General features: G+C 36.1%; 1 protein-coding gene across 1 annotated transcript in view; it reads right to left on the bottom strand.

The window, feature by feature from the left end:
* Window positions 1-19,119, bottom strand: part of LOC110028608 (protein VASCULAR ASSOCIATED DEATH 1, chloroplastic) — a 35,399-nt gene that overhangs the window by 12,906 nt on the left and 3,374 nt on the right. Inside the window, exons 5-12 of the mRNA XM_020730524.1 lie at window positions 18,388-18,483; window positions 18,107-18,202; window positions 9,040-9,140; window positions 8,801-8,964; window positions 8,624-8,685; window positions 8,453-8,540; window positions 8,273-8,359; window positions 8,081-8,135 (exon numbers count right to left, since the gene is read on the bottom strand). Of these exons, the coding sequence (XP_020586183.1) occupies window positions 8,081-8,135; window positions 8,273-8,359; window positions 8,453-8,540; window positions 8,624-8,685; window positions 8,801-8,964; window positions 9,040-9,140; window positions 18,107-18,202; window positions 18,388-18,483 (749 nt within the window). The remainder of the gene's footprint in view (window positions 1-8,080; window positions 8,136-8,272; window positions 8,360-8,452; window positions 8,541-8,623; window positions 8,686-8,800; window positions 8,965-9,039; window positions 9,141-18,106; window positions 18,203-18,387; window positions 18,484-19,119) is intronic.

The raw sequence follows: 19,119 nt of genomic DNA, 5'->3' as shown, positions 1-19,119 counted from the left end.
TGGGAGAAATTCAATACCTCTCAAATTGTAGAAATTGAGGAAAATCACTTCTCTTCGAATTGTAGGTATTTATCTTATGTATTCGTGTGAGATATTAATGTTGTATTGCTTTGATATAATGTTCGGGAAATAAAATTTGTGTTTAGCCCTAGTTTCCATAGAAAAACATGTAGATTTTGACATTGAATCGTATCAAATTGGTATCAGAACAATCGGATCTAGGAATCAAAGAAGGATCAGGGAGATCAAGAGCCCGAGTTTTGATTGAATGCCAATGTCATACAATCGCGATTTAAGCTCATTGGGAAAGCAACACCAGGATCACAGAATCCAAGGTCGAGTCGTTTTCACGTACAGTCGCGATTAGAGCTAGCTGAGAAGGCTTTGACGCGAAAGATCATGACTTACTGAGACCCGAAACTCCCTCTTTTGCCTCTTCTTGCGCCGTCTTCGCGTACAGTCACAATCAAAGCTAGTTGGGAAGGCTCCGACGCGAAAGATCACAGCTTACTGAGACACAAAATTCCATATTATGCCTTCTGCTTTGTGGACACGATACTGTCGTGATTAAAGCTAACTAGGATGACAGCGATAGGGAAACGACTTACAGAGACACTTAGGGCTTGCGAGGAAGGGGATGATGGGATCGCAACGTGCGATCAAACAAGCAGGAAGCATCGACAAGATCACGACATCCAATCCTATGTATCGAAGGGATCAGACTCACCGTTCTCCTTCTGATGCAATCGAACGATACTAACATGATCAGAGCTTGCCAAGAAGGTAACATAGTGGCATACACGAGTTCCTACCGTTAGGTTTAGTGGAGCCCAGGTTCATTTGTAGAAATTAAATGCTTGCACACCACCATTAAATGCATGCACGCTTCCATTAAATGCTTGCACGCCACAATTAAATGCATGCATGCCATTATTAAATGTTTGCACGCCACAATTAAATGCTTGCACACACCATTAAATGCTTGTAGAAGAAATTGCAATTCTATATAAGGCGTTTGTTCAAGGGGAAGAAAATAGGAATTGTAAGGTTCCAAGTTCTCCCTCCATCTCTTCTTCGATTTGCTTGCGGTGAGGACTTCCTTCTTCCCTGGGGTTCGTTCTTCTTCGGATGCTAACAGGTAAATGAGGAGAGAGGAGAGAGGAGGTTGAAAGAGAGGAGAGAGAAGAGAGGGAGAGGAGGAGAGAGAAGAGAGGGAGAGAGAGAAGAGAGGGAGAGTTTTCTTGTAATCGTCAAGGTGATCGACGGGTGTATTCCTCGAAGAAATAAAATCTTCTACAATTCTGTGGACGTAGACAATTTGCCGAACCACGTAAATCTATGTTCTTTTGATTTGCGAATTTTTCTAGACCCAATTTTTCGCTCTATTGTTGTCGCATTTTTCATAACAATTGGTATAAGAGCCGTGGTTTCGGATCTGAAAAAAAAACGATGGCCGGAGACGAAGTGAAAGTTTCGAGGATCGAGAAGTTCGACGACATAAATTTTGGTTACTGGAGGATGCAGATAGAAGACTACCTCTATAGGAAGAAACTTCATCTCCCGTTACTGGGAAAGAGACCAGAGAAGATAGATGAGGCCGATTAAAATCTGTTGGATCGACAGGTTCTGGGGTTATTCGATTGATCATGTCGAGATCAGCTGCACACAACGTCACCTAAAAGAGAACTACTGCAAACCTCATGACGGCTTTGTCAGATATGTATGAAAAGCTATCGGCAAATAATAAGGTGCATCTAATGAAAAAATTATTCAATTTGAAGATGACGGAGGGACGTTCGTTGTACAACATCTGAATGACTTTAGTACTATCACAAATCAATTGTCGTCTGTCGAAATTGAATTTGACGATGAGATATGTGCGTTGATATTGCTAGTTTCATTTTCAAATAATTGAAAAACTACGATGATAGTAGTTATCAACTCTGCAGACAAATCTAAGGTGAAATATGATGATATTCGTGATTTGATTTTGGCTGAGGAGGTGCGTATGAAAGATTCTTGTGAGAACTCAAGTTCGAGTTCGTCACTGAAAGTTGATTCCAGGGGAAGATCATATGATAAGAACTCAAACAGAGAAAAATCAAAATCAAAGCATAGAGACAAGAGCAAGTTAAAGCTTGGTCAGCAAACAACCTGTTGGAATTGTGGCAAAACTGATCGCATAAAGAAGAACTGCAAAAATTCTAAGAAGACGGAGAATGTCAGTGCTAATGTTGTAACTGAAAAAATGCAGGATGCACTATTTCTTGCAGTTCACAGCTCTGTTGATGACCGAATACTGGACTCAGTAGTTTCTTTTCATACATCTTCCCACCGAGAGACAAAACTATGTTGCACGTAACTTTGGAAAGGTGTACATGGTTGATAGAGCAGCTTTAAATGTGGTGAAGATGGAAGATGTTGAAATTACACTCCCTAACAAAAACAAATGAATCTTGTAAAAGATCAGACACATTCCTGAGCTGAAAAAAGAATCTAATTTCTGTTGGGCAGCTCGATGAGAATGGTTATTCAGTAGTGTTCTCAGATAGCACTTGGAAGGTGATTAAAGGAGCACTGGTATTGACTCGAGGTAAAAAAAACTAGTACGTCGTATATGACTACTGATTTAATTAATAGTGTTGATTTTATAGTTGCAAGCTGTGAGAACCGAAGTCAGTTGATCTCGGCATGTATGAAAGTTGAAATATTGGGAAACAGAATATGGTCATTTTCTTGAAAGATGGCAAGGCGCCAAATGCTAGAAAACTAGAACTTGTACACACCGATGTGTGGGGACCTTCTCCAAAGATATCTCTTAAGGGCTCTCGCTACTACATCACATTCATGAATGACTACAACAGAAAGATATGAGTTTATTTTTTGAAGCATAAATTTGATGTATTTACTGTGTTCAAAACTTGGAAGGTCATGGTTGAGATAGACACAGATCTAAAACTAAAATGTTTGAAATCTGAAAATCGTGGTGAGTAGATAGATGGTGTGTTCAAAGAGTATTGTGCAGCTCAGGGTATCAGAATGAAGAATAAGATTCTGAGGACACCACAGCAAAATTGAGTTGCAGAGCGTATGAACAGGACCATCAATGAGAGTGCCAGGAGCATGAGATTGCACGTCGTACTACCACCAACTTTTTGGGCAGATGCGGTCAGCGCTGCAGTTTATTCGATCAACAAGGGTCATCCGTCCCATTAGACTATGAATTACCTGAGGAGGTCTGGAGCGGCAAATAGGTCAAATTTTCTTATCTTAAGACTTTTGGTTGTCTTTCTTATGTTCTAATCAATCCTGATGCTCGTAGCAAGCTTGAAGCTAAGTCAAAGAAATGTAATTTCATTGGCTATAGAGACGAAGCATTTAACTATCGATTCTGAGATTATCATGATCAGAAGATTATCAAAAGAAGGAATGCGATCTTTAATAAGAAGATGTACAAAGGCAACACTAGTACAAATTCCGAAGCAACTCATGAATCGGAGTTCGTGAGGTTTGATGATTTACCAGATATCACAGTGGGTCTGGGGCACCCATTTCTATTATTCGACAATAAAGTTCAGAGTCATTCACTACTCCAGCTACAATTCGCAGGTCAGTCAGGAGTAGACGTTCTCCACAACATTACTCACCAACTTTGAACTACATCCTAATGACAGATGGTGGAGAGCCACAAAAGTATGAAAAAATCTTGGCAGATAAAAATTCTAGCAAGTGGGAGCCGGCCATGAGGAAATGAATTCGCTGTTGGGAAATCAAACATGGGAGCTGACAAAACTTCCACCATGGAAAAAGACAATGCACAACAAGTGAGTGTATCGAGTGAAGATTGAGTTTGATGACATTAATAAATACAAAACTAGATTTGTTGTAAAAGGCTTTCAGCAGAAATAAGACATTGATTACTTTGAGATATTTTCTCCTGCGGTGAAGCTCACAACCATCAGGATGATACTGGATATAGTTGCTACTAAAGGTCTGTTACTAGAGCAGTCAGATGTGAAGACAACTTTTCTTCATGAAGATCTTGAAGAAGACATCTACATGCGCCAGCCTGAGGGGTTCGTGGTACAGGGGTAGGAAGACTCAGTTTGCAGATTGAAGAAGAGTTTGTATGTCCTGAAACAAGCTCCTACAGAGTGATACAAGAAGTTTGATAATTTCATGCAAAATGCAGGGTACAACCGATGTCAGATGGATCACTGTTACTATGTCAGGTACTTTGACAATTCCTATATCATCCTGTTGTTGTATGTGGATGATATGTTTATAGCAGGGCCAGTATTGATGAAATTAATAATATGAAGTGACTGATGTTAGAGCACTTTGCAATGAAAGATTTGAGAGCGACAAGACGAATCCTTGGTTTGAAGAATATCAGAGACAGAGTTAGAGGCACATTGAGGCTTTCACAGGCGGAATATGTGAGAAATGTGCTTAGCAGATTCAATATGGATAAATCTAAACCAATTGACACACCTTTGGCAGTCATTTCAGACTCAACCAAAAATCAATCACCCAAGATCACCCAAGACAGAGGAGGAACAAGATTACATGAGTAAGGTTCCTTATGTTTCAGCTCTTGGTTCACTTTTAAATGATATGGTCTGCACCATACCAGATATTACCCATACAGTAGGAGTTGTGAGCAGATACATGAGTAATCTAGAGAAGGAACATTGGGAAGTTGTCAAGTGGATCTTGAGATATCTAAGAGGCTCTTCAGAAATCTGCTTGTGTTTCTCAAGAAAAAGTTTGGAGGTACAGGACTATGTTAATGCAGATTTAGCTGGAGAAATTGACTGTAGAAAGAGTACTACATGTTATGTTTATACTATTGGGGTACTGCAGTGTCATGGAGCTCAAATCTACAGAAGACAGTTTCGTTGCCCACTACAGAAGCTGAGTACAACGCAGTGTCAGAGGCTGCAAAGGAGATGATATGACTGCAGAGTTTCTTGGAAGAATTGGGGAAAGAGGTTTGAAAGAGCACACTCTATAGTGATAGTCAAAGCGTCATATTCATTGTCAGGAATCCAACATTTCAATCCAGGACCAAATACATTCAGATTAGGTATCACTTTATTCGATCATTGCTAAATGAAAATTTGTTACTTGAGAAAATTTGTGAAAACAATGACATTGTTGATATGTTGACAAATTGAGTTACACTTGAGAAACTGAAGCTATGCTCGACTTAAATTGGTCTTCTAGCATGAAGATATATATTTGAGTTTCAGGGGTGGATGATATCACGTTTGATGAAAAGGACGGTACAGTTAGTGGAAGATGCAGCCAGTGTACCTGTCTCTAAGTGGGAGAATTGTTAGGTTTAGTGGAGCCCAGCTCCACTTATAGAACATAAATGCTTGTATGCCATTAAATATATGCACGTCACCATTAAATGCACGCATGCCACCATTAAATGTTTGCACGCCACAATTAAATTCTTGCACACCTCCATTAAATGCTTGCAGAAAAAATTGGTTTAAATAATGACTGCTCTCCCCCTCTGCAATTTTATATAAGGCATTGGCTCACGGCGAAAGAAATAGGAATTGTAAGGTTCCAAGTTCTCCCTCTACTCTTATGAGATTTGCTTGCGGTGAGGACTTCCCTCTTCCCTGCGATTCGTTCTTCTTCGGGGGCTCACGGGTAAAGGAGGAGAGAGGGAAAGTTTTCTTGTAATCTTCGAGATGATCGACGGGTGTATTCCTTGAAGAAATAAAATTCTCCGCAACTCCGTGGACGCAAACAATTTACCAAACCACATAAATCTGTGTTCTTTTGATTTGCGAATTTTTCTTGATCCAGTTTTTTGCTGTATTGTCGTTGCATTTTTCATAACACCTACTGGTCGACAATAACAATCAGAATATCAACACAAAGAAGTCTCATGTCGAATATGCATACAAGAATTTAGATCGCGGTGTCAGAGTTCCATGTCACTTCCAAGCAACAAACCACGTATATGAATTCAGTGATCGCGACACTTAGATTTCCGTGCATGTTAAAACCAAATACAAAAATTTTGAAGCTCCAATTTCATCATAAAGGAGTTCTGAATCCGTACAGAGTAACGTCATAGATTTGGAGAAGAAATTAGTGAAAGAGATGAGCAAAACTTAATTTCAGGAATGAAAAGTTTGCCAATATAAAGAATCAGGATACCGGTGCAAAGGAAATCAACATCGTACTGATCGAAAGCAGTGATCAAGATAGCGGCGCAAAGGAGTTTCATGTTGAATCTGCATACAAGAATTTTGATCGCGGTGTCTGAAGTCCACATGACTTCCAAGCGTCAAACCACGTACATTAATTCAGTGATCGCAACTTTAGATTACCACGCACGTCAAAACCACATAAAAATTTTTGAAGCTCGCAATTTCATAAAGGAGTTTTGAAACCGTATAGGGAATAAAGTCAGCCAAAAAAGTAGATTATTTTGAGAAAAAAGTTAGAGAAAGAGATCAGTAAACTTAAATTCGGGATGGACGAAAAGTTCTCCACTATAGAGAATAGGGTTTCTTCCATGGAAAATTGAATGTAGAATAGTCACGATATATTTTTTTCTCACAAAGAGTCGAATGGAGGGTGGGCCGATTCGAGAATCTCGAGGAGATGATAAAGAAGCTCATTGAGATGCAATCCAAGATCCTGCCAACGACTCAATTTACAAATCCTAATCAAAGGTTGACCTGAGGATTTATGGTCAGATTGAAAGGGAAAGAGGAAAGAGATCGAACATGAGAAATACGAGAAAAAACATCTACCATTGCGAACATCCCCCTAGGACTACGAAGGAGGGTGGATCAAAGATTTATGATGGAGGGGGTTAAGCTGAGACATAGAGGAGGGGTTATGCAAGGGGATGGGAGGAGTACAAAGGAGAGAAACCAAAATGGGGTATGGCTATGATCGAAAAGGGAGGGGAGTTTCACTTTATATACATGAGGAAACATAAGGGGGAGAGAAAGTTAGGTTGGTGTTGTTAGGCTTAAGAAGTTGAAGACGTCAATCTTCGAGGGGGAAGACAGACATGGGTGGGCATATCAGGTAAAACAATATTTCGCGGTGAATGGGTTAACTATAGAGGAGAAGATTATGGCAGCAAGGCTATGTTTGGAGGGGAAATCCCTAACATGGTTTCAGTTGAGGGTGATTCAATACCTGATATATTCGTGGGAAAAAATTAAGGATTTTTTGTTGAAATGTTTTAGAGTAATTTAGGAAGGAAACCTACACAAGCAATTCTATGCCTTGAATCAGATAGTTATTGTCCGGACGGTTGAGGGAGATTTTTGAAGCAAGATTGGAAAAGAATTTCATGAAAGCCTAAAGCCCGACATGCTTGTAGCGCTCCGACTATTGAAACTACGAGGATTGAGGGAAGGCAGAGCTATCCCAGATGGTGTAGGACAAGAATCACATTGAAAAGGCTAGCAAAAGCAACACAGATGGAGCGTCGTACTGAGCTACTACAACCTCGACGATACCAAGGGATGAAAATAATGGACCACGACCGAGAGCGACACTCGAGCACCTTACAGAGATAGAGATTCAGGAGAAGCGGGTCAAAGGGTTATGTTTTCGGTGTGATAAAAAGTTTACCTCAAGGCACCATTGTAAAGATCGAAAATTAGAAGTTCTAATAATACGTAATAAGGAGGAAGAGGATGAAGAAATAGAGATAGTTATGGTGGAGGAACACTCACTTTTTCCCACCTTAAGTACAATGTGTCTATTAGGAGAAGTATTGTTATGCAAATGCCTAGCCTAAGAGCAAATTAATCTTTTGTACATCTAAGGGCAATTTAGTCTTTTATTATTTTGCAATGATACCATATTTGATGCCAAACAAAAAAATTGATATGGCATTACATGGGATGGTGACGGGAACATAACCTTCTCACTCGGTTCATTTCAAATAATTGCTCCTTCCATCCCTATATGACACAACTCTAAAGCTCCCCAAATATTCATTATCCAAATTTAGACACTTATAACAAAATTGGAATTAAATTTTAGCAACAACGTCATGAAGGATAAATAGAATATGGAATACCTTTTCCTGTAGACCCGAAATTTTTGAGCTTCCTGACAACGCCCATATTTCGCCCCTCGAGTACGATAACAAAGAAAACACAACTTGAATAAGATACTAAACATCTACATGAAGATGCATTAAAATGAGGTGTGAAGAGCCTAGATCACTAAAGAAAAATGATTATTAAAGACTTGCATAAATTGATGATACCAAGATATAGTTTGATAGGATGCAAAAAAGACAAATCACGAATGTATCCAAATTGTTCATGCCGACGCCAAGAAGTGCATTGAAAGTCTGAAATACAATGGAAAAGAAAATCAGAAATAGGCTTAACCATAGAAAAATCAAAAAGACAAAAAGCATCAACTATAATCCATGCAAAATTACCTTTGTCTCCACATTTCTTATGGAAGCACTCCACAAAATTATAAGCTTGGTCAGAGAAGAAAATATTAAAAAACTCCTCCACACAAACCTATTCAGCAAAAAAGTATCATTATTCAAAAACAATGTGTTAACTAAGTTGGAAGGCAAATTAAGCCAAGTACATATTTAAACATGTTTAAGTCTCACGCTACCGGAAACTTTGCCTGGGCAACAATTTGTAAAATTTTCAGGAACTGCCCAAAAAAAAAAAAAGAATACATGACGTTAAGGTCATGGCATATATACAAAGCCACAGACAGGATAAAGAAAAGAAAAATGATCAGCTCAATTTGAAAGAAGTAGGCAAACCCTTAGGAGCATCGATATCTTCACATTGCAATGATACATGTCCTGAATGACTCTCTGTATTTTCTTCTCGATTATTACTTTCTTCTTCCTTGTTTTCTAATAAAGTAGCATCTGTTTTGCCATTTGATAATAGCATGCACTCTTCAAAGTTTGCATCACTATTCCTGCATCCAAGACACTCAATAGGTCTATTCCCTAATATAGAATCTCAATTTCAAGAGTTTTCAACAATATAATACCTGCAAGAAGATGGCAAGTCATCAGCAAATTGTTTCGCCCCTCTTTCTCTCTCTGCAATAGCATTTGCAATGTCTTCGATGCTGGTTTCAGCTTTCAAGTCCTACATTATTGAAGAAACTGTATTCTCTTATTTCTTAATCATCAAATTACAACCCTTATCCTAATATAATAAGGCAAAGGAAAACTTAATTCTTACCATTATAACTTACCAAAGACAACAACCAACAAAAAGAAAGTAATACAACATAATAAGAAAAAAATAAACAAGAATAAATATAAAATAGGGAACTCAAAATTTCACTCTGCCTAAAGTTGGGACTTAAATGGCTGGTATTTAAATCAATCAAATCACTTGAAAATAGAGATTTACTTTAGCAACTTGAAGATGAGTTAGAAAGTAGATAAAGCGAATAATGTCTCCATTGTCCTTCTCAGAGATAAAATGTTTATTAATGTTAATGTGTTTGGTACTGTCATGATGCACTAAATACTTTCTAATACTAATGGAGGCTTGACTGTCACAGAACATCTTTATGAGATTGACCATGGAGTATCACAACTCATTTAGTAATATTTGGATCAACATTCCTTCACAAATTTCCAAAGCAAGCACAAATTTCCAAAGCAAGTGTCTGGTACTTGCATTTTACACTACTTCTAGAGACCACTCCTTATTTCTTATTCCTCTATGTGACAAGATTTCTCTAGATATAGAAATAATACCTATAGGTGGATCTTTTGACTGAGTTCTCTTGACCTGCTAGCATCAATGCAAACCTCCATCACTCTGTTGTCGGTTCTCTTGCCCTGCTAGGTGGATCTTTTGACTAAGATCTCAATAAATGAATTTAGGGATATGCACACTATTAAGATTAGATATAAACGTTTATAGGCTTAGGATAACTTTTCATAAGCTACATACTCCTAAAATGGGCATCTACTACAACATTCATTGTCATGAGCACAAAAAAAAGGGATATCACTCATGAGTACCACTCTACCAAAATTTCAGATAAATGTGAACGCGAGTTTTGGTTGGAACAATTATGATTTTGCAAGTTATCTTCCACCCGCTCAAAAATTTTCTTCCTCCTAGCACACATAGGAAGTTCTTTGTTGTGGACTTCAAGTTGGGTTGATTATATCCTCAACAAGAGTAGGAAAATCTGGTCGAATAGGAGTAAGAAGAGTAGGTGGGGTTTTCATGTAGGTGATATCAAGTGCATCCCAAAAATGTTATTCATTTGTACTCTCCTCCTAAACATTAGATTTAGGATAGTAGGATTAAAGTTTCAAAAAATATGACATCCATGGAGTTATAATATTTTCTGGTAACAGGAGAATAACACTTATACTCCTTTTTGTTAGAGACATACCCTAAAAAAATATAATTGATGGATATTAGGTCAAGCTTTGTGCGGTTTGGTTAATGAATGTGAAAAAAGTAGACAATCAAATATTTTTAGAGGAAGATGGGATAAGAAGGGGCTAACATAAGGGTTTTTTCCATTAAAACATGGATAGGGTCTTTAAATCCAAGAGCCCTACTGAGGAGGTAGGTGGTAGTGAGCACATCTCCCCAAAATTTTTTTGGCACATTGTGAGAAAGCATTATAGAGACCTACATATCTCAAAGAGATGCCTATTCTTCATATCAGCTATCTCATTTTGTTGTAGAGTCTCAACACAAGAACTCAACATGGATAATATTATTCTTTACAAAAAAGGATTCAAGAATTGAGTTGAAAAATTCCTTTGTATTATCAGTTTTGAGAATCTGAATTTGCATCGAAACTGAGTGTAAATCAAGTTATACAAATACTTAAAAATTTGTGTAGTTTCAGATTTATTCTTCGTGAGAAATATCAAATTGGTTTTAGTGTGATCATCAATGAATGATACAAATCATTTGTGTTCATTGATGATTTTCAATTTTGAAGGTCCCCAAATGTCACTATTGATGATAGAAAAAGGATGTGAGGGTCGTACTAAGACAGAGGATATACATAGCTGGCAGGATTAGCCAATTGACGTGTTTCATACTAATAGAACACAGGTTCTTTGTTAATAAAAAGATGGGGGTACAACTTCACAATACAAGAAAATTGGGATGACCAAGACGATAATAATGCCATAATAAAACTCGACTTTCAATAGACTCCAACACAACAAACTCGAGATAATGAGAAGCTGATATTGGAAAACAAACTTGTGTATTAAGGGAATAGTTTTCCTTGAGCAAGTATAGACATTGATGCTATTCATTATTGTCAATCAACTTACCTGAATCTACCACCTGAGACTCACAAAAGTTAAAATAAAATTCAGTGACACAATTCAGGTCATGAGTAAGCTTGTTAATTGAAAGCAAGTTGCAATTTGATTGGAGAACATATAATGATGAAATTTGAATATGTTTCGAGATTTTCACGTCTTCTTTTCCAACAATCTCGGAGTGGGATCCATCGACAAGTCTAACAAATTTGAGGTTGACTCAAGGTACTTGATGAGAGTATGAATGTCCACAATAATGTGATCGAAAGCACCTGAATCTATTATCCAAGGTTGAAATCTTCCATTGTTAGCAAAATAGGAAGATATGATACATTTGTGTATCATCAAATTGATAGGCTCTGAAGTAGAACAGGACATCTTCATTCTGAACTTGGTCATAAACCCTATTCATGTTTAGGACTGGAAGAATTCTGAGCTGCTAAAAGTTACAGAGTTCCCGGTTGCTTCTTTCAGCAAGAGGAGAAAAGCCTGAAAAGCTATATGGAACTTTGAAAGAAATCTGTAGGGCTGCAACCTAAACCTACAGCTGCTCTGCCTGCACAAAACATCCAAACAGAGAGAGTGAAAAATAAGATCCATTGCTACAACATTGCAGGAAAACAATGAGAGAAGAAGCAGGAACTGGAAGAGCCTACAGGGAGATTAGCGGCTTGCAGGGAGAATTCCAGCATTGACGGCTATAGGGAAAAGATTTAGAGGAGAGCTTGCAACAGGGAAAAGCTTTGATGAAGGGCCTACTGTAGGGTGAAGCTCCGGCAGCGAGCCTACAGGAAGAGAGGTGGTTATAGGAAGGTTGTTGTTACTTGCAACTGTTGTTACTTGATGTTGTTGCCACTCCTGCATGTGCTTGTTGCCACTAATTTTGTTGTTGTTACTGATGCTGCTGAAGAATTATGCTGGAGGAAGACCTACAGGGAAGGGTTTTTGGGCTGTAGAGAAGGGTTTCCAGCATAGGGGCCTACAGGTAAGCCAGAGGAGATTTCAGTCTGGAAAGACCATCGGAAATTGCCTGCTCGGAAAACCAGAGATTTTCGTTCCTACTGGAAAGCCAGAGAAGATTTCCAGCTGGGAAGAAAGGATTTTCTGCCAGGAAAACCAACGAAGATTTCCTGCCGAGAAGACAGGAGGAGATTGTCGAGAAGCCTGGGAAAGAAGGGATTTCCAACTGGCATGCAAGCTGAGCAGAGGGCTTGGCGGGATGGTGGCATGGAAATGAAATGATTATAAAAAATAAAGAAACATAAATAGGAAATGCATAAACACAAATTCTAAATTGGTCTCCAATCAAATCATCCAAAAGATCTTGCATAGAATGTCGGTCCATACTAGAAAAATCACCTGAACTTCTCAGGCTTCCAAAATTTTTTAGCCACGTTCAAGTTCATTAATAGATCAGCTAAACGGAAAGTGGCTTGAGAAAGTACATTTAGACGATTCCTAAAACATTTAGCTATTTACTGAAGTTAAATTGGCAATTCTTTACGTTAGAACAAGCCAACCACCCCTCCCACCACAACCACTAAAGATGCTTGTATTTTGCTTAGATGTTCATGAGACAATTTTCAGTATGCACTTTGTATTTAGAATAAAAACTAGAAAACTAATTAAAGCAAAATAAAAGAAATTAATAAAAGAGAAATCAAAGAGGAATCAAATTGGAACTTTCATTATGGGCAACATCACGACAAAAGAATACCAAAAAACAAGGAAATCTCATTGTTACGAAAACAAAATTAGATAATATTCTTTATGGCGGCATATTAGATACTGAAGATGAGGAGCTTGTCCATCCCCCCATGATTAAAGTGAACTATCCTCTGGATGGGCCACTACAAAATATTCTTCAATCATAGTAGGGGTGATGTCAAGCTCTTCAATAGTAAGCTAGATGTCATCAGCAAGTGGTACACAATGTTTTCATTTTAGGCCATTAATGATATAATCAGTGATCATTTACTCCATGATTACCTATAGAAGGTATATAGGGCATGGCATGGTAGAACATAGTAGTTAGCTAATGTGGTAATCTTGTGGCAAATCAAGAAAATGGAAAAGGAATTTTGCAAATGTGAGATAAAAATGTCATGTTTCTTACAAATTGATGATCGATCATCGATTCAAGGATCAACATTCAACTTTAGCGAACAAGTCATGGACACTATTATGCACCCAATAGTTTTAGGGCAACAAGGCATTTGGCTATAAGGATTTACGTTCCGTTTGTTTAACGCTTTCAAGAGACGTTTTCGTAACGCCGTCGTTATTTCTTTACCACAAAATCGACCTCACGGCACTCGTTCGTTAGCTTTGTTTTACTTGGCTGCCCTTTATGTCGTCTGCCCTAACGTGATCCTGTATCCTTCACCTCTCGAGCTCTCGTGCTCGGTTCACCTCCTCACTGCTCCTTCGCCTCTCATCCACCTTAAATCTCCCTAAGCCCTCTCCTAACGATCGATCTGTAAATATTGAATGGAATAATTTTCGTTAATTGGTGATCCTTCAGTTGGATTTTATTAGTTGGATTTCGTTGGGAAATGTTGGGCTTTCGATTGATTTGTTGTATGGAATATTCTCATTTTTCGAATGTGTTTGACATTTCAGTATGTTCTTTCTCCTCTTCTCAAATTATTCTCCCCAATTTTTTAGGATTTGCGATTTTATATCTTGGGGTTTCTGCCTTAGCATTTCAATATGTTTTTTTTGGTTGGAATTGCCAAGAGAGCAAGCTATGCTTGCAGTGCAATTGGGCTTGGTGGAAGCATATTGGAATGAGTTGTTCTTGTTGGATGGTTGCACTGCAGTTTGGAGCTGTCTTGGCATTTCAGTATGAACAACATTACTTAACAGGGGCAGAATGATCATTTATCCATAAACAGCTGCAAGAAGTTGTTCTGAATAAGCTCCCTCAAACAACCAACAAGCTTATCAGAATAATATGCAGATTTTCAGATTGTCAGGATAATCTGCAAATAAACAAAATATAAATAATTTGCAGCTGTCCCAAACAGAACCTTAGTCATGACTTCACCGTTAGGCTAGATTTTTTGAGTGGTTGGTTGCACTCATTATTTAAAATAATAAGAGGTTCCCGTGAGGCACGTCTTAATGCTTATTATAATAAATTGCAATGCGGTTTATGCCTTATTTTCCAAGGGTGAGACATACAAGTTAAGGTTCTCTTAAGGAGCGCCTCGCCTTAAAGAGACTTAAATTTTTTTTATCCACAGTTCTTTTAAGTAAAACTAAAGATAATATCAATATACCTAATATATCAACCCTCACACCTCACACACTAAATAGCAAGAAAAAACATAAACTATATTCCAAAAAATTTACGTAGTTGAAGTTCTAACTATTAGCATAGTTAATATTTTACTTAATATTTTTATTAATAATTATTTATTATAGGGTGTGAATTATTTGGTTATTAATTGAAAAAATCAAATTGAACAAATTTTTTTGGATGGTTTAGATATGTTTTAAAATTAGTTGTTCGAATATTGGTTTTGATTAGTAAAATATATTGTTCTCGATTTTTGAAACGGTTTTAGAATCACAATTTTGGATAAAACCAAAAAACGGTAAATACTAAAAAAATTAAAATCCATTTCGCAATATGTATTTTTTACTATGTTTATCTTCTCCACTCGAATTTTCGTGAAAGTAACCCATTACTAGTCTAGTTATATTTTAATTATGCTTATTGCTTATCAATTTTGTAAGAAAAAATTGCATAATATATATAAACTGCACAAATAATTTCTAAATATAACTAATTTTTGTTTAAGCAAAAACCAAACCAAAATAATTGAATCAAATTCTTGTTCGTTTTAGTTCAGTTCTGCATTTTGTTTGATTGGTTTGGTCTAAAATTGTAGATATCCAAAGATAATTGGTTTCACAAACATGTCATACAAACCGTCCAAGACGACTACATGCACATCCCTAATTTATTAGAGAAAAAAGAAGATAATTGAGTTTAAACTGAAAAAGAAATGGGAGAATATGGATAAGAACATAAGGCGAGCTATAAGCAATTCATTGTTGATCATTTTGATAACAATTAATTAGGTGATGAAAGTAATATTGACTTTTAAATTTAAAAATTCAAATATTTTGTTATATTCATACTGAAGGGGGGACTTAATGAGTGTATGTTGAACTTATTTGATTGTCTTATTTTAATATTTTTATATCTTATTTTTATATTTTAGCTTATTTTAATTGTTTAATATTTCTATAACACATCTTATTCCACAACTTGATATCGAGGTTAATGTTTTAATTTTTATTTTGCACAATTTATTAATTTTTTAACTATATTATTATATTACTTTTAAAATGTTAATATATTAGGATAATAATATGTTATATTTTACTTCATATTTTATAGTTTATATAATAATCATTCATTTATTGAACTTTTAAAATTTGAGGCTTATGGCTAAAAATATCTTGAGACTTGCATCTCGCCTCATGCATGAAAAATGCCCCAATAACTAATTGTGCAATTTTAAACCTTAGTTGCACTAAGCGACCCTATGCTAGATGGTATCAAAGCACATATCAGGGGTTTAAAATCCCAAGTGGCATGATTAGACATAAGAGGGGATGATTATGACATAAGATTGTTAAAAAAACAGAATAACTATTGTTGGGTCTACTGGAAGTGAATACTCACTTGCATTCAACCAAAATAAACAATTTGGTAATGGGAGTTGCAAGCACCTTTGGATCAAAGGAGGCTAGACCATTGGCAATGAAACCTTAGTTGTGCCTGATCAATCCAATCATTTAGAATAATTGGTTACACAAAGCCATCCCAACATTAATTTTGAATAATAACAAGACAGTTCCCAAATAAGAATAGTAATAATGCCGACACCAAATATTTGGAATAAGGTTGATGATGTCAACGATGATGATGATGTTTTGAATGCAACTTAAATGATCTAAGTTGTTTCTATGGATTATTATATTTATAATATTCAAATGCAGACAGTTATCTATTTGCACATCTCATCTTCTGCTCGAACATTGTGCATGCCAAACAAATGTTGTTGCTTTTTAACAGGCCCCTCTTAGATTTCATCCCTTTGAACATGCAATCAAAACTATCACAAACTCTGATATAATATTCAATTGCCAAACAGCATTTTTAGAAAAGGCACAAGCTTCAAAATGGTAAAATAAGGCCTAGGCGGCCTTTAATATGATAGGTCTTGTGCAGAAACTAGGTAGTACACCAATATCCAGAGGAAAGGCATTGTCATCAAGCATATCTTGAATTTGCAACATTACCCCAACTCACAAGGCTCTACAATGTAAAGATAAGTTCAACTCGATGGGCGGAAGAATAGTTCCCAGAGCTAAAGACTCTTGTTTGTTTCGTTTGACCAAAGGGAAGGTGAAGAAATGAAACAAATGCCCAACAATTTATGAGTCGAGTATGTATCTAGTCATTGATTTGAGCTTTTAAACATTTATTTTTCATCACTTTTCACTAAAATTCCAAGCATTCAAACATAATAGTCTTAGGATTTGTTTGAACGGAAATCAAGAAAATGAAATGAAACCTCAAGAATTTATTGGTTAATTAGGAATTTTTCAGCCACTAAATTGAGTTTTTGAACCCTTATGCTGTTTCCCGTCCACTCTAGTTTCACACAATTAGACTCAACCTTAATAAACTCCCCTTTTAAAGTTGGAGACCTAAGTTTTTCTCAGCTAAAGATTTTCCACATTGTTTCACATATTTTTCCATACTAGCTTGACAAAGTTATCCTTTCAGCAACATTTTCAGCCTAAACCCTGGGATACCTTTGTTTGGAACAGTAAGGCTACTCAAAGTTAGAAAAAAAAATTACATGGCTTTCATTGACCAAAGATCACATCCAAGAAATAAATGATGTTGAAAATCATCATCATTTATTTCTTGGATGTAATTTCTCCTGTTTGCTATGAGATCCATGACATGCGGTGCATTTAGTTTGGCCACCTTGGAGACTATTATTAAAAAAAATTACGGAAATTTAAATAAACCACAAAATTCTATTGTATTTACATATCTAAAACCCAAAGTTTGATATTTATACTCATAGCATCATGGTGTCATAAACTTATGCAATAAAAGGTATATTTCACTTTAAAAGGATAGTGATGGTGGAATTTTTCATGTGATGTTGAAGACTTGACTCATGTGCATGGAAATAGGAAGGTTTAGATGTTAGATACGTAATACATAAGAATTGTGTGGCATGTAAGTAAATGACCAAAAAATTTATTTTGATTGACTGCTTCGAGAGCTACTCGGGCAATCCAGCCTGTTATTGTATCTATGATCTGGCATCATTGGAATGAGAGAAATAACACAATTTTTTTTCAAGGAATGCAAGCTAAAACTCATGTAATGTTTGACCTTATCGGCAAGAAAATCTTCATGAAGCTTAAAAATATTAATAGAAAATGGATTGATATGATAATTTAGTGTATAAGTGAAGATTTGATCTTGTAAAAATCTTCCCCTTTAGTTTCATTTGTTTTCATACATCACAAGGTTTTGTATTTTGTTTAATTCTTATTGAGTCGAAATATGTTGGACAAATGTCCACATATATGTTATTTAAAAAAAAACTTCCACTTGATATAATATATGATTTTAACACAAAATAGATAAAATAAAAAATGAATTGCAGCATATAAGGAACAATTACATATAGCTCAACAGTAGCCCAACAACATTCTAAATTCTGAAGCAAAAAAATTACAAACCTCAAGGATGAATCTAGCATCACCAGCATGTTGTGCCCAACCATCCACAATTAGCTTATAAGCCTCATCACGTGACAAAAAAGAACCAAAAAAGTGCTGCATTTAAAAATTAAAACTATACGAAATGAATTCATGAGTTGAAAAACCTTTCATAGTTAAGATAATAAGCTGTCACAGAAAGAAATAAATTTAAACTTCAGGCAAGTGTTAAATATATGACAAACCCATTTTTAGAACAAATAAGTTTAATAAAGGGGGAAAAAATATGACAGCTAACACACCTTCTTCACACCAGCAGCAATTTCTATGGCATTGGGAAAAATTGCAGCAGTTTTTGCTTTCCTCACGCATGTGACTTCATGAAAAGGAATTGTTTTCTGCATCATAAAATAATCCAAAAAGTCAAGCACATCTCTCAACATAAAAAGGTAGGACCTAAATGGGATCATATTTATATTTGGTTCTGTTTTTTTGATCTGATTTTAGAAACATGTTTGTTTCACATACTTTTAGAATGATATTATAAAAAAAATAAATAAATCTACTTATTTTTAAAAACGCTCAAAACAACTTTTAGATGTTTTGAGAATTTAAAAATAAGTATCACCAACAAACATATTTTATTTCAAATCAAGAGATAAACAAAACAAAATAAAAACAAAAAATAAAAAATAAAAAACAAAAGTGACCCCAAAAAATACGATAGTTAAATTTACTTTCTTAAGCAATTATCTAAGGTTTTGTAAGAAACACGAAGGAATTTTCAATAAGCTGAAGAACAATAATATTCAGGATAGCTACCATTCTATTAACAAAAAGGGAAAAATGAAAGCATTTATAAAGATTACAAGTAACAGGATAATAATGTTATAGCAAAACTACATATCAACAGAATCTCAAATCACATCTTAGTTTTGCAATGCAAGACCAATATATAAGCAGCTTGTGCAGCTCCTGTTTAAGAATAGGAAGTCGTGGTCAGGAGGGTTAACACACCTACCCAAAAAGCAGGA

The sequence above is a fragment of the Phalaenopsis equestris genome, unplaced genomic scaffold, assembly GCF_001263595.1.
Source record: "Phalaenopsis equestris unplaced genomic scaffold, ASM126359v1 Scaffold000517, whole genome shotgun sequence".
Lineage (NCBI taxonomy): Eukaryota > Viridiplantae > Streptophyta > Magnoliopsida > Asparagales > Orchidaceae > Phalaenopsis > Phalaenopsis equestris.
Note: the sequence above shows the minus strand (reverse complement) of the source record. Positions and strands in the feature narration are given on the sequence as shown.